General features: G+C 57.7%; 3 protein-coding genes and 1 long non-coding RNA gene across 6 annotated transcripts in view; 1 reads left to right on the forward strand and 3 right to left on the reverse strand.

The window, feature by feature from the left end:
* Nucleotides 1–8,995: 8,995 nt before the first annotated feature.
* TMEM82 (transmembrane protein 82) lies at nt 8,996–12,985 on the reverse strand. Its single transcript, XM_061161249.1, has 6 exons — nt 12,826–12,985; nt 12,603–12,675; nt 12,222–12,396; nt 11,040–11,457; nt 9,699–9,886; nt 8,996–9,426 (listed from the first exon to the last, which is right to left on the reverse strand). Exons 1-6 carry the CDS (start codon nt 12,911–12,913, stop codon nt 9,334–9,336), a joined length of 1,035 nt encoding a protein of 344 aa, XP_061017232.1. The 5' UTR covers nt 12,914–12,985; the 3' UTR covers nt 8,996–9,333.
* A 658-nt stretch (nt 12,986–13,643) lies between these two features.
* Nucleotides 13,644–17,962, reverse strand: SLC25A34 (solute carrier family 25 member 34). Its single transcript, XM_061160681.1, has 5 exons — nt 17,387–17,962; nt 16,717–16,782; nt 16,455–16,607; nt 15,914–16,048; nt 13,644–15,283 (listed from the first exon to the last, which is right to left on the reverse strand). Exons 1-5 carry the CDS (start codon nt 17,762–17,764, stop codon nt 15,101–15,103), a joined length of 915 nt encoding a protein of 304 aa, XP_061016664.1. The 5' UTR covers nt 17,765–17,962; the 3' UTR covers nt 13,644–15,100.
* Nucleotides 17,489–18,798, forward strand: LOC133069301 (uncharacterized). The gene is made up of 2 exons (XR_009695838.1): nt 17,489–17,626; nt 18,486–18,798. It is a non-coding gene; the product is annotated as an uncharacterized LOC133069301 (long non-coding RNA).
* Nucleotides 18,799–19,616: 818 nt separating this feature from the next.
* PLEKHM2 (pleckstrin homology and RUN domain containing M2) overlaps nt 19,617–24,461 on the reverse strand; it is a 39,081-nt gene continuing 34,236 nt past the window's right edge. For all 3 annotated transcript variants that reach the window (XM_061160680.1, XM_061160679.1, XM_061160678.1), the window contains 8 exons: nt 24,222–24,310; nt 23,475–23,607; nt 23,050–23,240; nt 22,660–22,725; nt 21,949–22,108; nt 21,446–21,625; nt 21,241–21,357; nt 19,617–20,571 (listed from right to left, as the gene is read on the reverse strand). In XM_061160680.1, coding sequence (XP_061016663.1) covers nt 20,437–20,571; nt 21,241–21,357; nt 21,446–21,625; nt 21,949–22,108; nt 22,660–22,725; nt 23,050–23,240; nt 23,475–23,607; nt 24,222–24,310 — 1,071 coding nt within the window. In that variant the 3' untranslated portion in view covers nt 19,617–20,436. The remainder of the gene's footprint in view (nt 20,572–21,240; nt 21,358–21,445; nt 21,626–21,948; nt 22,109–22,659; nt 22,726–23,049; nt 23,241–23,474; nt 23,608–24,221; nt 24,311–24,461) is intronic.

The raw sequence follows: 24,461 nt of genomic DNA on the forward strand, positions 1-24,461 counted from the left end.
CCACAAGAGGAACAGGGGAGGACATTCCAGGGAGAGGAAGGCAGTAAGAAAAACACAGGCTTCGAGGTCAGACTTAGGCTTAACTCCTGGCTCTCTGGTGCTGGCTGTGATCATGGACAAGTTCCTCCCTTCTCCAAGGCCCTGTTTCCTCACCTGTAACATGGGGCAGCTGGACTGGACACCCTTGGGTGGGGACATGAATGCTTCCCTTTGCAGAGCTGCTGGGGACAAGGCAGCCCAGGGCCCGGCCCAGAGTTGCTGTCCCACCAGTAGTCGTGTTGGCTGTTCCCACATAACGCTTGCCTGATTTCCGGAACTCTCAGCGCACAGGGTCCCTTTGCTCTGAAGCTAGGCCTGAGAACAGTGACAAGCCTGGGGAGAGTGACATGGAGCTGTCCTCCCTGCTCTGATTCTCCTCTGGAGCTCGCTAAGCTGCAGCCCCCAGGGAGCCAGAGACCCCAGGGAAGGAAAGTATCCTTTGGTCCAATTGCCTTTCCCCTTGATAGGCTCGAGGTGGGCCAGGCCAGAGCCGAGCTGTCAGCCCCAGCCTAGGGATGCCCACATGTGAAGCTGCATGAAATTATGTATCTGGGTTGGGATTGCGGTGCGGGGGGGTGGGGGGAGGGGTCTGTTCCTTGGCAAACAGCTTCAGAAAACCCATGGACCTTCCAGTCCTGGCTTCTTGCCCGTGTCCCTCCTTCCATCCTCCATTCTGTCTGTATGAAGTCAGGTCAGTTCAACACTTATTCCTGGATACCTACTGTGTGTAGGGGCTGTGCTAGGGGCTGGCAGGGGTGCAGACGTACAGAGAAGTGGGGCCTCCTCACACTGTAGCAGGGGCAGGCTGCAGCAGGGGCAAGCACAGATATAGGTAACATCAGTATGTGTGAGTGATTCCAGCTCAGTCACTTGCCAGCCTGTTATCTTGGGCAAGTCACTTCTCTCTGAGCCTGTTTTCTCTTGTAACCCTGGGATGGCAGTAGCTTCTTGTGGCTTCACTGTGAGGATTTGTTGGGATGAATATGGATAAATTTGCCTGATGCTTGGTAGGTGTTTAGGTGAGTTCCTTTCCTTTTCCCATCATATAGAGGACAGAGGTTTGGATATCATAGTAAGATGGACAAAATGCTGAAGGTAAGGAAGACTTGGTTCCGCTCAAGAATCTAACATACATCATGGATCCTGTCAGCTAGCATCCCTTTCCTAGATTCTGGTAACAGCACCCAATTTCTGTTTGGCAAACCTCACCCCTACTTTCAGTTCCTGGCTGGAAGTATGTAGAAAGAGGACTTATTTTTCCCAGGCTGGCAGGATGCAAGCTTGGCATGATTTCTGCCAACGCTTGGACCAAGACAGAGAACAGCAGAGCAAAGATGATAGAGAAAGAGAATAGCTGATTTCATCACTTAAGCTGCTAGATCCAGCCATGCCTGAAAGTCCTCCCACTGGATCTCTGGAGCCAGTGCATCCTCTTTTTTCTTGAGTTTTCTTCAACCAGTTAAAAACTATTTCTGTTGCTTATAGCAGAGTCATGAGGCATACTGGTGAGACTTCATGAGTCTTGATCACTCCCTTCCTCCCGGCAAACTCTGCACTAGTCTCAGCACTTTTTTTTTTTTTTTTAAATATTTATTTATTTGGCTGCCCAGGGTCTTAGTTGCAACATGTGGGACCTAGTTCCCTGACCAGGGACTGAACCTGGGCCCCCTGCATTGGGAGCGTGGAGTCTTAGCCACTGGACCACCAGGGAAGTCCTATCTCAGCACTTTTGAGAAGCCTGTTCCGATTCCTCCAGGTGTCAGGAGTCACGTCAATCCTACGGATTCACCTCAAGGCTTCTGAGTGGAACCAATATGCTTTACCCCCCACCAGACTGGGAGCGGGGCTGTGACTTACTACTGTCTGTCTCCTGCAGCCAGCCCAGTGCTTGTCACTTTGTAGGGTCTCAGTAATTTAAATACAATGCATGAGTAGGAGGAAGGGTCTTAAAGTAGCTTCATATGCAAAGTTAGGAGAAGGCAATGGCATCCCACTCCAGTACTCTTGCCTGGAAAATCCCATGGACAGAGGAGCCTGGTAGGCTGCAGTCCATGGTGTCGGGAAGAGTCGGACATGACTGCGCGACTTCACTTTCACTTTTCACTTTTATGCATTGGAGAAGGAAATGGCAACCCACTCCAGTGTTCTTGCCTGGAGAATCCCAGGGATGGGGTCTCACAGAGTTGGACATGACTGAAGTGACTTAGCAGTAGCATGCAAAGTTAGTGAGCCATTAAGAATTTGGGCTTTGGAGTCAGACCCACTTGAATTTGGATCTTGGCTCCCCCATTTATTAGCTCTGTAATCTTGAGCAAGTCAATTAAAAAAATCATGTATTTAATTTTGGCTGCATCAGGTCTTAGTTGTGGCAGACAGGCTTCTCTCTAGTTGTGGCACAGGCCCAGTGGTTGCTGGGGACTTAGTTGCCCTATGGCATGTGGGATCTTAGTTTCCTGACCAGGGATCAAACCTGCATCCCCTGCACTGGAAGGTGGATGGATTCTTAACCCCTGGACCACCAGGGAAGTCCTCCTTGAGCAAGTCATTTAATTTCTCTGAACTTTGAGTTTTCTCCAGGAAGATACAGAAAAGAACAATCAACTCCTCTCAAGGTTGTCCTGAAGGCTGGGGGAAAATAATGCAAGAAAAATGGGCAGCACAGGGTTATAAATCCTTACACGTGCGTGCTAGGTCACTTTAGTTGTGTCTGACTCTTTGCAATCCTATGGACTGTAGCCTGCCAGGCTCCTCTGTCCATGGGATTCTCCAGGTAAGAATACTGCAGTGGGTTGCCATGCCCTCCTCCAGGGGATCTTCCCAACCCAGGGATTGAACCTGTGTCTCTTACATCCACCTGCATTTGCAGGTGGGTTCTTTACCACTAGTGCCAGCTAAATCCTCATGCAGCTCTTTGCAAATAAAATGCAAATATGCATCATCTCTCTCCACCTGGGGAGCAGTCTGGTGGACAGGATGGGGGAGGCGGGAGACCTCTTCATTTCCTTCCTCCCTGAGATCCGTTCCTGACTTTGCCACTTGAGCCAGTGTCTCCTTCCTGCTCCTCTTACTCAACTGTGTTCATCGACTCTTCACATCAAGAGGGCTTCCCCAAGACTGATGTGGGGGCAGGGGGCACAGCACTAGAAGTCAGGCTCTGGTCTGAGTGCCCTACCTCCTTCATCCCGTTTGGTCCTCTAAACAAATGGAGAAGCTGAGGCACGGAGAGTAACTTGTTCAAGGTCATCTCTGTTAGGAAGCTTCATTTAAGCCTACACAGTCCAGCTCCAAACCCTTTTAACTGAACAGCCCAAGTGTGTAGTGTTAGTCCCTCAGTAATGTCCAACTCTATGCGACCCCACGGACAGAAGCCCACCAGGCTCCTCTGTCCACGGAATTCTCCAGGCAAGAATACTGGAGTGGGTTGCCATTTCCTTCTCCAAAGTGTGTAGGGAAATTTTCAAAAACCACACAGAGAGTAACTGAACCACAGTTATAGTTACATGGAGTTCCGACTCTCAGACCCCAAGCCCTGTGTTCACACAGGCCAGGCAGGCCCAGCCTCCAGACCTGACTGTGACAACAACGTCTGGCTCTTAATCCCCTCCTGGTCCAGGGGCCTAAGCTGGCTCTGGCTGGACCCACTGGTTCCCACGGCCAGGCCTCTGCTAAGCAACTCAGCATTGGCTTCAGAGACAGTGGGAAGTGTAGGGTGGGCCATGGTAGGGCTTGAGTCTTAGTGGGCTGGAAAGGCCCCTCCTTGACCCGGGCTTTGAAAGTCAGAGCCCCTTCTGTCAACAGGGGAGGAAGTCCTGGTTTCACTCACTTGGGAGTGTTTCCTAAATCTCCCCAATCCCTCAGCTGCTTGCCAGCGCCAGACCCCTGTTCCCCCACTGACCCCAGACTCTTCTTTGAGCTCCCACTCCTGGCAGCATCTGTCCACCGCTCTCTCTGGCCATGGGAACCCCAATCCTGAGACCCCTCCTAACTGAAGTGTAACATGGCCTAGGCCCTGCTACAGCCCCCAGTTGACCTCCTTACTGTTCTCTTCCCTGGAGGTAGGCTTGTGTTGTTGTTCTTGTTTAGTTCCTAGGTTGTGTCCAACTCTTCATGACCACATGAACTGTAGCCTGTCAGCCCCTCTGTCCCTGGGATTTCCCAGGCAAGAATACTGGAGTGGGTCACCATTTCCTTCTCCAGGGGATCGTCCCGACCCAGGGATCGAACCCACATCTCCTGCAATGGCAGGCAGCTTCTTTACCACTGAGCCACCAGAGAAGCCCAGAGGTAGGCTTACTGTGAAGTTAATGAAACTTCTGCTCAGTTCCCTAACTCGCATGGCCCCTATGAGAGCTGACAATCTCTGGGAGTTATGAAGTGGTCCAGGAGGGAAGGGCAGCCAAGTTACACTCAGGAAACATCTTCCTTTTAAGTGTTCCTGCCAAAGTGCCCAGAGAGATGTCAGGAGAACTGACCCAAGTCTCTACAGTTCTAGTAATTTATCTTGCTTTTCTTTCTCAACCTCAGTTTTCACTTACATACAAATTTTCTACTCTTCTTCCTAAAAGGGACCCTTAAAATTGAATTAACCCTGCTCTTATTTACTTTATTTGGCTGTGTTGAGTCTTAGCTGTGGTGTCCAGGCTCAGTTGCATATGAGATCTTAGTTCCCTGACCAGGGGTTGAACCCTTGTCCCTGAGTTGGAAGGTGGATTCTTAACCACTGGACCACCAGGGAAGTTCTGGATTTGCCCTGCTGTTACTCCTTATAATCCAGTCTCCAAGCAGGAGAAGTGAGAAGGCTAGGCCATCTCACTAAAGCAGCATGTGGTCGTCACAGGCCCGCACCCTTTCTGTGGCTCCCGATGGTCTTGGGGAGATGACAGACCCCTCCCATGTCCTGGTGATTTGGCCCCAGCCTGCCTCCATGACTGCATTTCCCGCCACTGTGCCCTTTGTCCCCTCTGCTCCTGCCACACTGACCCCTCCTCCATCCCGCAAGCCACTCAGAAGTCTTAAGACCTACCTGGGCTACACCACCACCCCCGTGGCCTTGAAACTCCCCCTCAACCTCCAGGACTTGGTTTCTGTGATTCTTTCTCAGCAGGGCCTCCCCAAACCTCAGACCATGTCATAACACCGGACCTTCAATTGATGACGACCCCACCTGCGTGAGGTAACCCTGCCCTGTCCCTAGAGGCCCCCAGTTCATTCACCCACTGTTCAGGCCCCAAAGCTAGGAATTCCAGGACTCCTCGCTTCCTCTCAAGCTCACATCTAATTGACCAGAATATCTTATCAGCTTTTCAAAACATGTTCAGAATCCAACCAGTCTGGCCACCTCCATGGCCACCACCTTGGCCCAAGCCCCTAGCCTCTCACCTGGGTTATTCCAAATGTTTCAAAAACTGGTTGACTGTTTCTATACGGTCTACTCTAAAAAGAGCATGGAGGGGAATCTTCTAAAAATGTAAGTCGGATAATGTCACCTCCGTGTGCAAACCCTCCATTGTCTGCTCGTCACAGGAGAATGAAGTCCTAATGCTGGCCTTGGCCCTGAGCGATCTGGTGCCTGCCCACCTCCGTGACCTCCTTCCTGCCACTGCTGACCTCCTTTCTGCCACTGCATCCTGTGATGATCTAGCTATGCTAAAGTTCCTGCTGTTCCTAAATTCTCCCAGCTGGGTCCCACCTCAGGGTCTTTCCCTGTGTTGTTCTCTCAGTCTGGGGTGTTCCTCCCTCAGCTTTCTTCTTGGCCAGTCCTCCTCAAAGAAGGTCTTCTCAAAGAAGCCTTCTGTGGAAGGCAGCTTCTAAAACAGCCCCTGAAGACCCCTATCCTCTGCCATGACCTCAAGTAATCCCTTCTTTTCAAGAGTGGGCTAAACAGCCACTTGCTTCTAACCAACAGAATACAGCGAAAACACTGGGATGTTGGTTTTAACACTGATTTACAAAGACGGTGACTTCTGTCCTGCTCTGTCTTCTGTCTCCCTCACTTGCTTGCTCTAAGGGAAGCTGGCTGCCATGTTGTAGGTTGCCCTGTGGAGAGGCCCATGTGGCAGAGGGAGACTCTGGCCAACCATCAGAGAAGAACTGAGCCTCTTGGCCCGATAGCCCATGAGAAACTGAATCCTGTCAACAACCAAGTAAGTGAGCCTGGAAGTAGACGCTGCCCCAGTAGACACCACAGCTTTGGCCGACACCTGGACTGTGGCCGGTGAGAGACTCTGAGCCAGAAGATTCAGCCAAGCTGCACCTGGATTCTCAACCCACAGAAAAAGTGAGACAGTAAGTGTCTGCTGTTCTGTTTAAAAAATTTTTTTAATATTTATTTATTTGGCTGCCTCAGGTCTTAGTTGTGGCATAGGTGATCTTCTATCTTCATTGTGGCCTGTGTGACTAGTTCCCTGACCAGGGATCAAACCCAGGCCCCTTTGCACTGGAAGCAGTCTTAGCTACTGGACCACCAGGGAAGTTCCCTGTTTTAAATATTTTTATCTATTTATTTGGCTGCACCGGGTCTTAGTTACGGCAGGCAGGATCTTTAGTTGTGGCATGCAAACTCTTGTTGTGGCATGTGAGATCTAGTTCCTTACCAAGGTTTGAACCCTGGTTCCTTGCATTGGAAGCATGGAGTCTTAGCCACAGCCCACAAGAGAAGTCCCAGTGTTTGTTCTTTTAAGCTGCTAAATTTGGGGGTCATTTGTTATGTAGCTTTTGATACCAAATATATCTTCCCTAGCCCTCCATTACTCTATCCCCTTACTAGCTTTTTTTTCCTTTTTTTTTTTTTTTTGCAGCAATTGCTACTTGTGCATCTTGCTCCCGGCCCAGAGCCTTGCCCCATGCAGATGTTCAGTAATGGGGAAAGGAATGAAGGGGCAGCCAGAGGGACAATGCCATAGCTCAGAAAAGCCACAGGTTGGCAGGGGTGTTGCTTAGGAGTGAGGAGGCAGGCCTACCCCAATCCCAGGTGGTCCAGAGGCTACCATCCCCTCTTAGCAGGAACTGAGGCTCTGTTCTCCCACCTCTTCAGGAGGATGCTGGTCAGAGCCCAGGATCTGGTATCTCGTGGTCTGGGACCTAACAAATTTAGCTTCCTGTTCCTGTTCCAGATCATACCTTCTGGATTTCTTCTGCCCCCCGGACTTCAGGCCTATTTCTCTTTATTTGGTATGCCTCAGTAGAATGATCTGATTTTTATACCCATGTCAGACTTCTCACAAAAATAATTTAATAGATAAGAAAAGAATCCTTTTTCAGCTCACGTGGCTCACTTTTTGTTTGGAAAACAGTCCCTGTGCCCATAAAAAGGAAAGGGTCGCCAAGCCCAGTCTCCTCCCAGCCCTGTTCCCACCAGGTCACAGGCAGAGCGCGGGGCTGGGAGGCTGGGGAACCTTCCAGGAAAAACATCAGGCCTGAGTTGGAACCCAGTTGTCCAATCTGGGTCTGGCGAGGGGCTGGCCCTGTGCCCACCTAGACTGGCCCATTTCCTCCTAGACTAGGGCAAGTTTCCTGCCCAGAGGGAACAAGCACATTCCCAGGCAGAGGGAGGCTGGGTCCTGTACTGGGGGAGGGGCATCCACAGGCACTTCCCCACCTCAGCTACTGAGTCTGCAATGTGCCTCCTGGGAGCAGGATGGAGAGCAGGGGATCAGAAGTTGGGCTCAAGCTTCTGAGTTCAAGGAATGAGCTGGAACCACTGTCCAGCCTTGGGGCCAGTCGGTCCCTGGGTCTCCGGTGCACCCAGGACAGGGAGTAGAATCCTAGGCTGGACTCTGTCTGCTCCAAAGCAGTAGCCTTTGGGTGACCAAAGGCCTCATGGTGGCCTTTGCTGAAAAGTTCCATCAGAACCTGGAATCCTCGAAGAAACTTCTCCAGGTCCCGCCTCTTCCTAGGTGCTTCCCCTGCCTCTCCCAGACAACTGGAACCTCACAACCTGTTTGGAAGTCCCTTGGCTGGGAGTCTCCTTTGCCCTGTGGGGTCTCTCCTGGAAAAGGACCCCTGAGTTGGGGCCCTCAATCCCCATGGATGCAAACTGCCCTGTGGGCTGGGTCTGGACCAGGAGATCATAGGTATGGTACAGCCTCAGGTTAACTTGGACAAAAAGTGGTGGGAGCCACATTCCAGAATTTACCAGGAATGGACCTACCATATTTACTATGCCCAACTCTGTTAACTTCTCTAGCCCCAATTCTTCTACAAGAAATGAGGAGCAGGGAGCATGCATGGCACTTGAACTCTGGATGTCAGGCTACCCGAATTCAAATCCTGGCTTTGCCACTAACTAGCTGTGTTCCCTTGAGTAATTTCCTTAACCTCTCTGAGCCTTGGTTTCTGAATCTATAAAAAGCAGTAACAGTACCTGCCTCTTGGGGCTGACGTTAAAATAAAATGAGATAATAAAGATGCTTAGCACAGTGCCCATCAGATGATAGTTGTTCTTCTGCTAGGTTCAGAGAGGGACAGTGGCCTACCCAAGGCTACACAGCAGGTAAACAGAGTTGTTGGTGCCTAACTTTTCTTCCATATACTCTGTGGCCTTCATGAGCTGGGCCCTGAGGGGGATACAAGGCTGAAAACAGCTGAGATGGGAAGGATCCCCATGTAAGAGTCAGAGGTGGGGGACCCAAGGGCATCAACAGAGGCCCAAGCATCATACCTGCTCCCAGGTTTCTCAACCTGGGATGGGACATGCCCAACCAGGATGTCTTGGGCATCCTCCACCCAAGACAGCTGGGGGTCCTAGACCCCCAAGAAATGAGGAGCCCATCTGCCCATCCATGCCACTGCATCCCCATCACCTCTTCAGCCACCTCCACATCAAATTCCTGAATCCCAGGGAGCCAGCTAGGCACACATCCCAGGAGCCTGCCCCAGTCAGAAGAGCTCTGTCAGAAGAGCCTTAAACAAGCCTCTTCACCTCTTGGCATGTTCACGATTCTAAGAAAAATCTGAGAAAGTCACCTTTATTGTTTGTGGAAAGGGCAGGGAGATGGGAAAAGGGGGAAGCCATCATGGGGATACAAGTCCCCCCAGTGCCCCTGGGAAGGCAGGTCTAGGGGGCCTGTATCTGTTCCCCCACCCTGAGGAAAAGAAAAAGTTTAACCCAGCCGCCTCCAGGTACTCCCACCCTCTGAGGGACCCAGTCCCAAATCCTCCCCTCCCTCCCGCGGATCCCCAGTGCTCCAGGTGGGGGGCAGCCTTGCCATTCTGCCTCCAGGCAGTATCCTGGGGTCAAGGCCTCCTGGTGAACCTGAGTGGACCTGAGAGACTCCAAGTCCTTGCCGAGGTCAGTCAGGAGGTGGCCGTCCCCTCCGAGGGCTGGGCAGGGGCCGAGGGCTGGGGCTGGCTTGGAGCTGACACCAAAGGCCTCTGGGGTGGAAAATCCTGAGGGGAGACAGGGAGGAAAGGATGGAGGTGCCACTCAATCCCCCCCATCCCGTGGGGGCACTCAGGCTTCCATTTTCCCAGGATGTTCCTCTCATTTGGGGCTCTGGGGCACAGGATGGGATGGGCTATAGATGGGGTGGGGGTGCCCCTCAATTGCCCCATTCCTAGTGACCTGGGCTACTGAGGGGTCACCTGACTTGGTGAGGTTCCCGGGACTCTCTGGAGCAGGGCTTCAGTGTCTGGGGGACCTTCAGGGTGGGGGTGCCCACCTGTATCTGGCAAAGATCAAGCAGGGTGCGGATGCCCACGAGGCACCAGAGCTCGCCCAGCAGGGAGACGAGGATGCCCAGGAGGTCCAGCCAGCGGCCCACGGTCAGCAGCAGCACAAAGAGACCGCACATGCGCACTAGCACCGTCTGGACGTGGCTCTTCAGGCCGGGGCGCTGCCGCTGCTCCTCTACAAACACAGGGTCCCTGTCACTGGCCGCCTGCCCGATCCCCGTAGCCCCACCCTGAGGTCCAGCTGAGATGGGGCCTGGATCTCCCAGCTCCCCCACCACTTTCCTCAGTGCGAGCCTTTCCCTCCCCAGGCAGCCCCCCTCCCATCCTTTCCGCCCCATCTCCACTGTGCAACTACAGGGCACCAGGCATTTCTTCCCCTCCCGGGCCTCACTGCTCACCCAGGGTCTCGCCCTGGAGTCATCTTGACTCCTCTCTTTCCTGCATTCCCACGTCCGATCCATCAGTGAGCCCTGCAGGCTCTTTCTGCTTTCATCTCTCAAATCAGCTTTCTCACTGGGCCCCCAGCTTCTAGTCTGGACCCCACAACTCAGCGTGTACTCAGCAGCCAGTGGCCTTCTAAATACACTAACAAGATGGAATCATTCCTCTGCTTATAATCCTCCCAGGACGTCCCCTTGCACCTGGAATAAACTCCAGACTCCTTACCCTTACAAGGAGGTCCTGCCCCATCTGACCGGAGTCCACTCTCCAACCTCATCTCAGGCTCGCTACCTCCAACCATCCCAGTTTTCTGTGGTCCATCAAGCGTGCTAGGCTCATTCCCATATCAGGGCCTCTGCATCTCTGCCCTGTTTGCCTGACTGCCCTCCCTTGTCCTGTCTCTTTGGCCCCATCCCTACCCTGCAGCCAGGTGGCTCCTTCTCAGGCCCAGATCCGAACAGGTCACTCGCCCCTGCTTAAAACCCTGCAACGGCTTCTGAACAGACTGCCTCACCTGGCTGATGACAGCTCTCTATTGTGAACCCGGCCAGTCTCATCCCCTCCCTGCTGTTTTCAGGCCTTGAATCACCTCTGGGCTTTGGTATACATGGTTCCCTCTGTCATGATCTCCTTTCCCTGCTCATCTCTCCCAGGGGCTCCTGCTTATCCTTTGAGGCCCAATTCGAGTACTGTCTCACTGGGCTTCCCCTGCACCCTGTACCCTTTTCTGTCCACTGCATGGCTGTTGCTACCAGACTGGGTGCTCTGGGATGGCAGGGGCTGGATCTGAGTGTTGTCATCCTCCCCAGGGCCTAGCATAGCACTGGGCCCGGGTGAGACGGTAGGGTGTGAGTGTCAGTGAATCAGCTGCCGCCCGTGGCGCTTACCCTGCATGTGGATGACCAGCAGGGTGTAGCAGATGGTGAGAGGCGTCCAGAAGCGCACGGCCTCCGAGGTGGTCAGGAAGTCTCGGTTGATGAGGGCCACGGCGGCCAGGTTGCCCACTATAAAGGTCACGGCCAGGGTGCGGCCCAGCAGCCGGGGGAGGTGGTGTGCGCCCGCCAGCAGGCCCAGGCAGACCCCACAGGAGTGCTGGCTGCGGTGCAGCTCGTAGAGCCGGCGGACGTGGTGGCGGAGGCGCCGGGCGCCTGTGCTGAGCAGCGCTGCCAGCCCCAGGGCCAGCATCAGGTTCAGCGTGCAGTGCGGGGCGCCCTCCTGCAGGAAGCTCAGGCCGCAGGTCAGCCCGCAGCCCAGCGAGTACTGGCACAGTAGGTACAGCTGCAGCTTCTCGGTGCCCTGGGAGCCCTGGATGGGGGAGGGGGCACACTGATGGGGGCTTAGGCCGCTCGCCACCCTGGGGGCACCAAGAGGGTGTCACGGTACAGATGCTCCACTCTGTAGGAAGCTGGAGCCTGAAGGAACCTCAGGGATCGTTCCCAAAGAGGAGATACTGCCTTCAGGTCAAGCCTACTGGGATCATCTCTTTTGTCTTTTTAAATTTATTTTTTGGCCAGGTCATGCAGGCATGTGTGATTTTTACTTCCCTGACCAAGGATCAAACTCTCCACACCCCCTGCATAGGAAACACAGTCTTAGCCACTGGACCGCCAGGGAAGTTTCATTACTGTATCATTTCTTTCAGCTTAATTTCAGTCATGGTTATTACCTGGGACTGGTCTGCTGGCTGAAGAGTGGCGGCTCAGAGCCTTGAAGAATTGGGTTCAAAGCCTGACTCTACTTCTTGTTGGTTGTTGACCATGGATAAGCCACTCTGCCTCTCTGAGCCTTAGTTTCCCACGTGTGAAACTGGGATCCCAGCAAACTTTTACCCGCTGTGGTTACAAGGATGAAATGATGCGCCCAAAGCATCTAGCACAGCGCCTGGCTGGTGGGAAGCTCCAGACAGCCCCGAGCTGCTGTGTTATCTTCTCGGCCTGGGGCTGTGTCCACTCTGAGTGGAGACTGGGCTTTGGCAATCACAGTTTTGCCCATTTTTTTTTTTTATTCCGGGGTGAAAACTAGGGCCCAGGGCCAGGCCATCCTCACCCACCACCTCCCTGTGGTCTCACCTTGTCCAGGGAAAGCAGCATGGAGACAGCCCGGAGGGAGAACTCGAGCACTACGAGGGCAGCCACCCGGACCCCCACAACAGTGAGAATCAGGGCCAGCCCTGCGAGATGCACGGTCTCCAGTGACGCCCACTGGGCCTGCAGCCTCTGCTTTTCAAGACGAAGCTCCGGGTGGCTGTGGAGACAGACAGGGGTGCAGGCAGAGGAGACAGACAGAGGGTGCAGAACCACCAGCCTGGTCCCTGGAGGGGGTCCCGGTGCTCCCAGCCACTCCCTGGGGTGAGGGAGGGGTGGTCTCTTCCTCCCGGCCCTCCTCTCAGAGGCCTCTTCTCAGTGTGGGTTTCAGGGAGCAGGGAGTAGGCCGGGGACGTGGGCACTCACTTGGCACAGCCCACGAAGAAGTAGACCGTCAGGAGGTTGTTCAGGATGGAGACTGCGCAGGCCCCGACGAGGCCTGGGGGGGCAGTAGGGAGGGTGGGCGGCGTGGTAGGGTTAGAGGAGCCGGCAGGCGAGGCGGCGGGATACTCCACGTGGGTGGGACCGCCGGGCACTGAGCAGGTGTCCGGCAGGGGCCGGGGCAGAGGGGCACGGGGGAGGCGCTCACCTTGCAGGAGGGCCTCGAGGAGGCCGGAGCCCCAGTCAAGGGAGGGGAGGCTGGGGAGCCAGGAGGTGGGGGACAGTAGGGAGAACATGGCCGCGGGGATCCAGCCCAGCCTCCGGCCAGGTCTGCGCCGGAGAGACCGCAACGTCACAGCCACCGGGCAAAGGTGGAGGCGAGGGGAGGAGCCGGGAGGGGTCAGAAGCCCAGGGGAGGGGAAGGGATGAGAGCCAGGGCTTTAACTTTCCGGGTTCTGAGTTAAGACTGCTGCCCAGGCGCTTGCCATTTGGGCAGCACGGGGTGGAGGGCATCTCTGGGTGGGCTGGTCTCAGTCCTGCTCGAGTCTGGCGCCCACTTTTCTCACCCTCCTCTGGGCCTTGCCCCACAGCGCCTTCCTGAAGCCCCGTGCCTCATCTGTCCTTCCTCAGCCTACGTTTATGTGTTCTCCCTCTCGGCCTGAAGTGTGGGGTTCCCCCTTCGGCCCAAGGTCTGGAAGGGGGCTTCCACCCCCCCACAGCCTGAGGCTTCGCTTTCTCAGCCCGAGGCCTGGAAGGGGTCTCTCCTCCCGCTGCCGGGGGTGGGAGGGTTGGGGGCGTTGGGGGTGGGGGTAGGGTGGGGCAGGGGCAGGATCCAGCTCCAGGCCCTCGCCCACTGCACCGCAGGGCCGCCCGCCCTGACGATTCTCCTCGCGCCCACTAGGCGGCAGGCCTCGCTTGGCCTGAGGGGTGGGGCTGCCCCAGTTCTTTTGGATCCTCCTTTCCCAGACAGAAGAGCCAGCCACGGGTTGGGGTTCGGGAGTCCAGAGACTGAGACTGCCAGCCGTGCAAAGTCATTGACGTAGACAAAATAGAAAACTTTATTGGTTTGGAGTGTGCAGTAGGTATGTGCCTGGAGAGCAGCTCTTTGCAGCCATTGGGTGTGGCCGGGAAGGCAGTTCAGGCCACTTGACCTCAGCCAGTCCTGCCCCTTCAGGCACTTAGCTTCTACTTCTGTAGCACAGAGGTCAGTGCCTTAGGGACACACCCACGGGGGGAGTGTGGCCGCAGCTTGGACAAAGGACAGGGCCCGGGATGAGGATACCCAGCTTCACTACCTTGGGGAATTCGCTTCCTTTCCTGGGACCTCAGTCTGCTCATCTGAATAATGGGCACGTCAAGAGCTACCTTTCAGAATTGTCATGAGAATCTGTGCAAATGCCCACAGTGCTGGGCGTCTAGGAGACCCTCAGTAAAAGCCCTTAGTTTTGAGGGGCTGTGTTGTGTCCCCTCCCACACCCCAGATTCATATAGGGAAGTTCTAACCTCAGAAGGTGACTGTATTTGGAGATGGGGTCTTTAAGAAAGTAATTAAGTTAACATGAGGTCATCAGTGTGAGGCCTAATCCAATGCAAGTGGTATTCCCACCCCAGTATTCTTGCCTGGAGAATCCCATGGATGGAGGAGCCTGGTGGGCTACGATCCACAGGGTCGCAGAGTCGCATACAACTGAGTGACTTCACTTTCACTTTAAGAGGGGATTAGGACCCAGACACAAAGAAGGAAGACCTTATCGGGACCTTGGGAGAAGACAGGTGTCTACATGCCAAGAAGGGAGGCCTCAGAGGAAACCAACCCTGCCAACCCCTGGACATGTAGCTTCCAGAACTGTGAGAAAAGAACATTCTGTGGTTTAAGCTGCCTAGTCTGAGGAACTCTGTGATGGTGGCCTTGGCAGACTAACACAGACGATGACCCATGGCCTCATGGTGCTCCCCAGGGCCTCCCGACATGTGCAGTGATCCCTCAGGGGCACTCCGGCCCCCATGGTCCTGGCTCTCACCAAGGGCACAGGTCGGGGGTGGGCAGAGGTGAGTTCCAGTTCCAGCTCTGACCCTTCAAAGCTACAGGGCTTTGGTCAGAGCACTTCACCTTTCTGAGCCTCCACTTCCTCATCAGTGACAGAATTTTACTACCTCCTACTGTGTAAGCAAGTTGATATTGTATGTGACCCAGCTAACAGAGCTGTTCACACCTTGGAGTGGTTATTGTGACGGGTAAGGCTCTGGGGTAAGGTAACCTGGGACAGAGAAGGATGAACACTCTCTGGAGAACGGAGTGGGTGGTGATTACAGCTGGCCCTAGGTGGGCCCAGGGGCTGGGCTGACCACAGCTGTCTGACCATACTCTCCCCGGACCCGGGGCAGGGCCTGGGCCTGGGCTGGCTCTGGAACAGCCATTCCCAGCTGCAGCGGGCCATCGCATCCTGCCAAGTGGCCGGCCGTGTCGGGGTGAAGGACACCGCCTAGCTGCCCTGGTGCTGGCCCTGCCAGGCCCGTTTCCGGAGTTCATCCCAGAAGAGCATGCTTAGGACGGTGTGGGGGCCCAGGCGCAGGTAGACGGGGCCCAGACCCTTGTAGAGCGCCAGGGGGCCCTCCTGCCGCCAGATCTTCACCAGGCAGTCGGCGAGGCCGCCATACAGCTTGCCCTGGGGACAGACACGGGGCGGACATCACTGCAGGCATTGTGGGGCCCTGGCTGGCACAATGGCGTGTGTCTGTGTGAGGCCTTTGTGGTACGTCAGAAAAGGCACTGCCCCCAAGCTCAGCGAATCACATAAGGGTGTCCCTTTCGGCTGTGAAAGTTCAGAAGGAGCCGCTTCCTCCAGGCAGCCCCCGCCCCAGGACAGGCGCTCAGCACGGCTAGTGGCATGCAGGTGGATTTCATCCCTAACGCAGCCTGTGGAGGGCACCTTTGTGCTGGGCATATCTATACCAGTGTATATGATGACTTGTGTGTGTCAGTGAGGCTGTGGGGTCAGGCCTGGATTCCAGTTCAGGTTCCTCCACTTACCAGCTGTGTGACCTCAGGCCAGTCACTTCATCTCTCTGAGCCCCAGTCTCCTCATTAGGAAAATGAAGGTGGTTGTGAGGAGAGAATTAAAATGCGGACGTGAAAATGCTGAGTACATGCTTGGGACATGGGTGTTCAGCAAACAAGCAGAATTAATGTGTGTGCGTGTAGGTCACGTCTGTGTGTCCCTGGCCCTGGGTGTGTGTTTGGGCGTGTGGGGGGGGCTCGCCAGCACCCACCCTCCCCCACTCTGTCCCCTGCTTACCCTGCCTGCTCCGTCCACTGGCTGATTATACAGCCGTGTGCTGACCACATCGAAGGGGGTCATGACAGCGACCACAGCTATGCTGCTGATCATGCCCCCGGCCAGGGCCACCAGCCAGCTGTCCTCCGGGAGCCACTGTGGGACCATACAGGTTGCTGACCCCCGTAGCTGCCTTCCACCCACCCACGTGGTGTCACCCCACCCTCTCAGCACCTGGGGGCTGGAAGACCTGGGGAATGTGGAGCAGAGGAGGCTCCTCCAGCCACTCCCCTCCCCACCCCATCCCCCCTGAGCTTCAGGGTTCACTGCCGGCTAGCCACTCTTGCTGGACCCAAAAGCCAGGGTCATGGCCTGAGGGAAGAGCTGGGGCACTCAGCTTTATTAAGGTGCCCCGTCTGTCACCATGCCCTCGGCTTCCCTGGGTAGGGTCCAGGTGGAGACATGAGGTATGATGCAGACCTGGACAGACAGGAAGAAAGAAGGCAGAAGGCCCTCCTACTCCTATGTGTGGAGGCGGGCACAGGTGCCCCCAGATCCTCACCTGTCGCTCCTGCACCCAGGCCTTGGCAGAGGCAAAGGTGGCCAGCTGAGCGGCCGAGCCGACCATGACCCGGGGCACGGCACCCCCCACGCCCCGCCACAGCCCTGCCAGGCCCTGCTGCCGCCAGATGGTCTCCAAGGCACCCAGGAGGCTCTGTGGGGAGAGGGCATGGGGTCACTGGGCAGCCCCTGCCTGTCCAGGAGCCCGTCCAGCCCACCCAGCCCACCCAGCCCGGGGAGCTCTGAGGAGAGGCGGCCCCTACCTGGTGATGGTGTTGGTGCCCCACGGCCATCGCGGCCACCGTCTGGGCCTGCAGCTGCGTTTTGACCTGTGAGGGCAGAGGTGCCACAGGGCCTGGGGATGGAAACTTGGGAGAGCCTGGAGGAGCTGTGTGTGTGGAGGGCACGCCTTGCTGGGCCCTGACACCCAGACCTCCCTGAGCCCGCACCTGCCGCTTCCCGATGTGTGGAATAGGGTTGAGGGTGAGGCTCTGCAGTCAGCCTGCATCTGCATCAGGGTGTGACCTGCCTGGGACGAGCTACTTCACCTTCTCGCGACCTTTCTGCTCAGCCTTAGAAAGCTGTTTTGAGAACCAAGAGCAATGACACATCCAGGCTCGGACAGGGGGCCCTCACTAGGGGGAGGCTTTATTCTTACTTGTGCAGGAAGATAAAGGACCTCCTGCCACCCTCTACCCCCTTCCCTGGCTCGGGACTGGTGGGGTGGGGCCCTCAGGGGAGTGAGGATCAGGGCCAAGCCCTGGTGCCCTGGACCAAGGGGCAGATTCCAGGCAGCCTGGGTGGGGATGTTCTGGGGAGCTGCCCCACCCAGCCTGCCCCACCCTACCTGCTCCTTAGAGGCCAGCCAAGGAGGCTGCTGCCCCCATGGAGCTGGGTCACAGGGTAGGGGGTGGATGGAGACAAGGCACTCACCAGGTAAGCAGGGCTCCCCACGAAGGCTCCTAATGCCCCTGCCACAGCGCCCGCGACCACGGTGCCTCCCGGCTGCTGGCTGAGGCCGGCCTGGCACGCCAGGCTGTAGCAGTAGAAGCGGACGCCGTTCATGAGGCCCTGGTAGAGGAGGCCGGCAGCCAGCCCCTTCTGCAGCCCGCACAGCCCATCCGCACGGGCCACCGCGACGACGGAGGCCACAAAGCCCCGGTAGAGCCGAGGGTAGGTGCCCCGTGCCTGCAGCTCCCCCTGAAGCTGCAGCCGTGTCTTCACTACCTCCAGGGGGTTGGTGAAGACACAGGCCAGGCAACAGGCTGAAGCACCCAGAACCAGGTCCACAGCTGGGGGCACTGTCTCCATGGTCTCAGGGCCACGGGCCAGCGGGGGTGGGCACGGGCCCTGGAGTGGCAGTGCTTAGGCTGTTTTCACCCCCGCAAGGCCACAGGGCTGGGGATCGAGGGAGCCTGGGGCCATGTCTTGGAGGGCAGAGGTCTGGGTCAGAGAGGCCGCCGGCTGCCAGGCGGCTCCTGGTCTATCTCGGGAGTCCACCTGCTCTGCTCCTTCCTTGGAGCCCAGGACACGCCCCTGCCGGCTCCAAACCAATCCTAGCTGCCTCCATTCCCCCACACCTCCCTGCAGGGGAGGGCCTGGACCCTGGGATCTGGGGGAAAGGTCACCTGGGCCCCAAGGGAGACTGGGGGCAAGCAGAGTGCTGATCAACCAAGAAGCCTCTTCCTGCTCCTCTGGCCCTCCAGCCTTCTCTCTGGCCCTGGGGCAAAGGGCTGGTGCCTGCTTCTGGCTTGGCCAGTGCTGTAGCTCGGGGCCCTGGGCAAGAGGCAGCTGCTTGGGACCTTCTCCCCACATCTCAGCAACTGCTCCTCCCACCCCTGCCACCGAGTGATGCCCCCTTTCCCGGCCTTGGCCTGGCCCTCTGGTCTGGCTCCCGTGCCCCATGGTCCCACTGCCAAGTGACAGCAGAGGGCTCCGGAGGCCTGTGAAACTGGTCTGGAACCCCAGGCTCCACTGTTACATGTGAGCCAAGCAAGTACTTCCTTTGAGCTTCAGTCTCTCCATTTTTAAGGTGGGGATATGGACACCCACTGCAGAAGTTCCTTGAAGAATTGTAGATGTGTAAAGAACACCTTTACAGAAGAAGGGGACGACAGTGGATGAGATGGTTGGATGGCATCACTGACTCGATGGACATGGGTTTGGGTGGACTCCGGGAGTTGGTGATGGACAGGGAGGCCTGGCATGCTGCGGTTCATCGGGTCGCAGAGTCAGACACGACTGAGCGACTGAACTGAACTGAAAGAACGCCTAGCACAGTACTTCACCCAATCGCCCTGGGTGGGTAGGAGATGGAAAAATAAGAGCCACTGTGTCTCACCGAGTGACTTTGTGGCTTTGGTTGCTTGCTTGGTAAAGACTTGCCCTCCGAGTCCTGCTCGTCTTCCTGGTAGAGCCGCTCCTGGGCTGTGGTTCTTGGAGCAGAGGCCCAGGCATGGAAATGTCTGGTGAGACGGAACCTCCCATCCCTGGGCACTACTGTCAGGTGCCAGGCTGTGGAGGTGGGAGCCAGCACCACCTTGTCCATCTCAACCTCTGCTCCAGGGGACCCCTCTCCTGCCGGGGCCACCCTGCATCACCAAGTTCCAATCAAAACCAGAGGCAGGGCCACCCTGCCCAGAACGCCACCTCCATGGCCTCCACACCTGCCTCTTCCACGGGTCCACCCTTTTCCTCCCGAAGCCCTGGAGGCCACAGTGCTGAGGGACTTAAGGGCTGAGGAGGTCCTCCCAGACCGCGCAGGCTGGGCATCCTCTGGCCAGCCCCAGGGTAGCAGCCAACAAGAGGTCTTGGGGACTGCTTGGATTCTCCTGGGTTTATCCCGAGTGGTGGGTGCTCAGGCCCCACAGCTAGAGAGGAGGGGAGGAGTGCCCTGCCCTGGGGGTGCAGACAAGTCCTGGGACTGGAGCTGGTGGCTGCCCCACCCACCCAGCCACTGCAGGAAACAGGAGGGAGGGCAAAGGTCAGGCCCAGAAGCTCCCAGGGCCTGAACTCCTCAAAGAGTGATGTGGTTGCCAGAGAGGGCCCAGAGCATCTCACGGAAAAGCATTTGTGGAATCAAGGAGGAGTGAAGGCCGAGGGGCCTGAGAGGAGTCGGAGATCCCTCACCTCCACCCTGGTCAAACAGGGCCAGTGACAAGTCTTGGCAATATAACATGTCTATTTTATTTTAAAAAACAAAACCCAGGCCACCTGACCCTCTCCCCAAGAGGGCCCCTCTTGGGAAGGACCTGGCTCCAGCCAAGCAGCCGTCACAGGCTGCTGGCCTTTGCTCCTCTCCAAGCCCTCCTCCCCACCCGACCGTGCTCTCGGCAGAAGGACACAGCCTGATTCCTGGATCCCACAGGCACCCAGGTTGGAAGGAGTCAGGGAGGGGGCCGTGGACATGCAGAGCCTCCTGGAAGCCAGGGAGGGCCAGCCTGGCCCCTGCACCCCCGTCACCCCTGGAGTGTGGAAGGCAGGCAGGAGTGTGCTTGGGAATGGAGTTATTGAGGAGGAGAAATGCTCTAGACCTCGGTGTTCCAGCTCCTCTCCCAGCTGGGTCAATGTTCAGACATGAACAGGGATGGCCGGGCACTCAGAGCCCCCAGGGCAGCCTAAGCCTCTGCCCGGGCCCCTGACCCAGGGGAGGAAGGGGCTCCTGCCCTCCCAGTCCTTCCACTCCCCCTCACAGACTGAGGCGGCGACCCCGGGGAGGAGGCCGTGTGTCTGCAGAGCCCATAGGGCTCGGACCCTCTGCCCCAGCACTTCCCAGGCGCCCCCTGCCAGGCAGGAAGCCAGGGTGTGGCGCACCCACTCTGGGTCCCTGGGAGGGAGACCGGGTCTCAAGCCCCACTCGGTGGTTCGGCTGTCCAGGAACACGGGTGGGGGCCTAGCCCCGAGTAGCTCGGTGACACGGCGATGACTGTGTGCCGCCCACGTGCCCCCCTCCTGCCCCGCCCGAGACACCATCCGGCTCAGCCTCAGCACCAGGGGTCCCGGGAGGCTCTGCCCCGGCACAGGCTGTCGCTCCGCTGCCAGGAGCTGTGGATGAGGCTCAGGGCATCCTCGAACTTCTTCCTGGAGGCTTCCTGGATGGCCTTGTGCGGGAGGTCCACCTGTGTGGGGCATGGCAGGAATCTGAGGGCTGCGCCAAGAGCGCTCAGGGAGCCGAGGGGTCCCTCCGCACCAGGTGTAACCTTGCCCCGGAACTAGGTCCACGCTGCTGAGAAAGGAGGGCTCCAGCCCAGCGGGCGATGCTCCCTGAGCTTCCTCCTTCCAGGGGTGCACCAGCTCTTGGGGGTGGGGGCTGGAGGTGGCACCAGGAGGCAGGCTCTGTGCCTGGGAGTCTCCCTGTGGAAGTGCACTCTGCCCAAGGTGGGTCCAAAGCTTCTGAGGGGCAGTATAGCATGTGCTCATACCAGGATCTGTCCAGGAGTTCGATAAGGCCCCCCTCAGCCTGGCTCTGAGCTTCATGCCCCCACCATCTGAGCAGAGCTCTAGCCCCACCATAAGCACTTAATTCCTGGTTTGTTTTTTTTTTTTGATAATTCCTGCTTTTTGATGGGGACTGAGATCAAGAATGGCATTTCCTGGGCTCGATGCTCAGCTTTAGCCTCAGATTCCCAAGGAGTTAGCATCCTGTCCCTTTGGTCCTACAGATGTCTGCCCTGGAGCTCCTAGTTCAGTGCTTCCCTGGGCACCTGCCTCCTGCCTTGGTCTGTGCCGTGCAGGGCTCCTTTCCCCAGGGAAGGGCTCCCTTCCGCAGGGCTCTGGCAGCTGGGTACCTGGTAGATGGCTTTCCACCCCGAGTTCAGTGCAGACAAGAATCGGTCCAGTTCAGGTGTGCAGCTCAGGTAGATGACCCAGGCTGGGAGGGGCTGTGCGCTGTCCTGGGAAAACTCCTGGGCAGAGCGGGGGCCCCAGGTGAGCAGACCCAGCACTCCTGTGGCAGGGCCTGCCTCCATCGCCTGCCCACCTCACCCAGCTCACCAAGAGGCAGTACTCCTTGCCCGGTTCAGTGGACACAGCACTGATGTCAGCCAGCTTGGCAGTACCCAGGGAGCGGAAGAAGCTGGTCTGGCAATCCTCATGGCACGTGAAGAGGCGGTCATTGGTGATTACCAGGCAGCAAGGGATGCAGGGGCTGGGAGCTACCCCCTGGGGGATGACCTGGGGAGCATGGGTGGGGGAAAGGAGGGGCAAGCTGGAACTCTCCAGGGCTGGTCTGCACCAGGACACCCTGCTTCAGGGGCCAGCCAGCCCCTCTGCCCAGCCCTCCAGAGGTCAAGCAGACCCTGCCCACCTCAGGAGTACAGGGGCTGGCCTGGTGATGGTGGGAGTGTCAGGCCATGGGTGGCCCTAAGCTCCAGGGTGGATTCTTGGGCTGGTCGTTGGAGGTCCTGTCTTGGTCCTTGGAGGCTGCTCTATGATGTGTCTGGGTTTAGGGAAGGGCCTCTGGGGCCCGGGGTGGGGGGAGGGGAGAAGGCGCTTACCCCCTTGGACACGGCCTGGCACAGGTGCTGCATCCAGTCGGCCATCTCAGCCTCGCTGTCGGCGCTCAACTCCAGGCAGGGCCGGTCGGCGAGGATGACCTGGAAGGCGTGGGGCCGATCCGTGGTGTTGGATCTCCGACAGCCACCGCACTGCTCCCCCCTGGGCCAGAGGAGGAGGGTGAGATGGGTCGAGGAGGCAGGGGTGGCACAGGGGAGCTCTTGGGGCTGGTCGAGGCCTGCAGACCTGGGGCTGCCTCAGAGGACACCAGAGGGTGGTCCGGACCCCACAGCTGGGCAGCCCCGCCCCCACCTCTTTCCTGTGTAACACCTTTAATCTCCAGGATCACCAGAGTCCTTCTGTATACTGAACAGGGCCAGGTGAGGGGTAGAGAATCAGCTCTCAGCCCCACCCTCTCAGAATCAGCACACGCTGCCCCTCGTGGGCCTGATGCTCCCTCCAGGTGTATGTGTGTTCATCTCCCCCTAAGGTCAGGCGCTTCCCAGGGAAAGGACTGCCTCCCCATCAGACTGGACCCTTTCCAGGCAGGGAGCTCCTTTTGCTTCCCCCAGGTTCCCCCAGAGCTCAGCAGACCCCAGGGCACTGAGTGGGGGTGGGGCTGAGCCAAGCCCCAGGCCCAGCTAGACCTTGACCTTCAGCAGCAACACAGGCCCCAATACCTGCCCAGCAACCCCACTGCCCAGGACACTCACCCCATGTTCACTGAGAGCAGGGGCGTCACGTCGGTGCGGTCAGGATACTGGTAGAGGATCCCGTTGCTGCAGAGGCACAATGGGGCGGGGGTGAGTCTGGGCTGGGATCTGGGGGCCTGCAAAGCCTACATCCTGGGGATCCTTGCAAGCTGGGGCTTGAAACCCAGAGGCCAAGGAGGCTGGGGCAGCTGGGAGGGTGGAAGAACTGCAGAGGTGCCGCAGGGAACGTGTACCCCCAGACTTGGGGACAGCCCTAGTCTGCCTAGTCTGCACCTGAGATGTCCTGGGCTTCCTTGGGCCCTACGTGACTGACACCACAGAGAAGTTCTAGGATCCCTGTGGAAAGGAGGGTGCTGTCCCCCACCCCAACCTCCGGGCCAGAGCTCTCACCTGAGCACCACGAAGCAGGTCTTCCAGTGCTCCTTGCCCAGGTAGGAGGTGCCCGCCTTATAATGCAGCATGCCTTCTTTGGTGATGGTGCCCTCGGGGGGTGAGCAGTGGCAGGGGGTGGGGCCCAGGAACTCGTCCTGGGGGTCCTCCCAGTGCACAAGCCCATAGAAACGCACAGTAACTGCGGTTGCCTGGGGAGGGAGGGGGCAGGGGACGGAGCGGTGAGGTCGGGGTCAGAAGCAAGAATGGCCCTTGTCAGGGTGAGGACACACCCCAACTGGGTAAGTGGCTAGGCTGGGGAGGAGGGGAGAGCCTGCTGCAGGCAGATGATGGAGAAACAGGAAAGACCTGCTGTCTGCACCTCGTGACCCTAACACCAGGGCTTGCATCTTGGGGACAACAGCCTCTCCTCCCCAGGTTCTTACCTCACACTTAGATTCCTGGGCCACAAATTTGGCCAGAGCCAGCTTCTCCATGGTGGCATCAGTCAGGATGCTGGGGTAGGGGGGTTCCCGACAGCCCTTGATCATGGCTGACTTCAAAGAAGCCAAAAAGAACCTGTGCAGGGAATGGGGTCTGCTGTCAGAGGCCTGGGGCCCCCACCCCTCACAGGGACTGGGCTTAGTTCTGAGGACGTCTGACCTGAAGGGGTCACAGGGTTTGAGGGGAGGGACCCGCCTGGAACCAGAGCTAAGGCGGCGGGTGGGGCAATGAGGTGGCAGCAGTCCATGGTCATCAAACGGCGGCCTGGAAAACCTAACCCTTCACGATGGCCAAGGGGCCTTGGGTCTTGACCACAAGGGAAGCCCGGACGAGGTGACGCAGCAGGACTCGGATGAAGACCCGACCTCAGGAAAGACAGTTTTCGCACGGAAGCACGTGGGGCACGAGTGGCCCCGTGGCCCCTAAGCAGGGGCTGTGCTTTCTCTCCTGTGGGGGTGATTCTGCCAGCCCTCTTTTTCTCTCTGGGGGCCACTGAGGGTTTGAGGTCACCAGTCGGTCAGTGTGTCTGTCACCCCCCTGCTTCTCTGCCCGGACCGCAGGCTCCAAACGGAACTCGTCTCCGCTTTCTGTCTCTTCGTAGCCCACGTCTCACCCTCCACCCCCCAAGGGTGTGGCCAGGCCAGTAGCGCACGCGCGGTCTCCACCGGCGGAAGGGGCGTGTCACTCACTCGGCCAGGGCCACGTCGGCCGCGTCCAGCAGAAACTGCTTCCTGCGGTTGGTGCACACCAGCTTCACCGTCTGCTGGTCGAGGCCCACCTGCCGGAAACCACACCCTCACATGCACACGGAGCTTGGCCGCAGCTGCCACAGGGGCAGCCATGGCCAGATAGAGGGCGGGCTGGGGAGGGAAGAAACACAGACTGGGGTCACCATGAAGTGGGAAGGGATGGTCGGCCGTACAGAGGAG

Source organism: Dama dama, chromosome 14, assembly GCF_033118175.1.
Source record: "Dama dama isolate Ldn47 chromosome 14, ASM3311817v1, whole genome shotgun sequence".
Taxonomy (NCBI): Eukaryota; Metazoa; Chordata; class Mammalia; order Artiodactyla; family Cervidae; genus Dama; species Dama dama.

Coding starts and splice junctions, on each gene's coding strand:
- TMEM82 (XM_061161249.1), bottom strand. CDS start 12,913: ATGTTCTCCCTACTGTCCCCCACCTCCTGGCTCCCCAGCCTCCCCTCC. Junction 12,397..12,602: donor TTCTTCGTGGGCTGTGCCAA/GTGAGTGCCCAC, acceptor CTGTCTCCACAG/CCACCCGGAGCTTCGTCTTG. Junction 9,887..11,039: donor GCTGGTCATCCACATGCAGG/GTAAGCGCCACG, acceptor CTGTGTTTGTAG/AGGAGCAGCGGCAGCGCCCC.
- SLC25A34 (XM_061160681.1), bottom strand. CDS start 17,764: ATGGAGACAGTGCCCCCAGCTGTGGACCTGGTTCTGGGTGCTTCAGCC. Junction 16,608..16,716: donor GGCACCAACACCATCACCAG/GTAGGGGCCGCC, acceptor CTCTCCCCACAG/AGCCTCCTGGGTGCCTTGGA. Junction 16,049..16,454: donor CCTGGGTGCAGGAGCGACAG/GTGAGGATCTGG, acceptor ATGGTCCCACAG/TGGCTCCCGGAGGACAGCTG.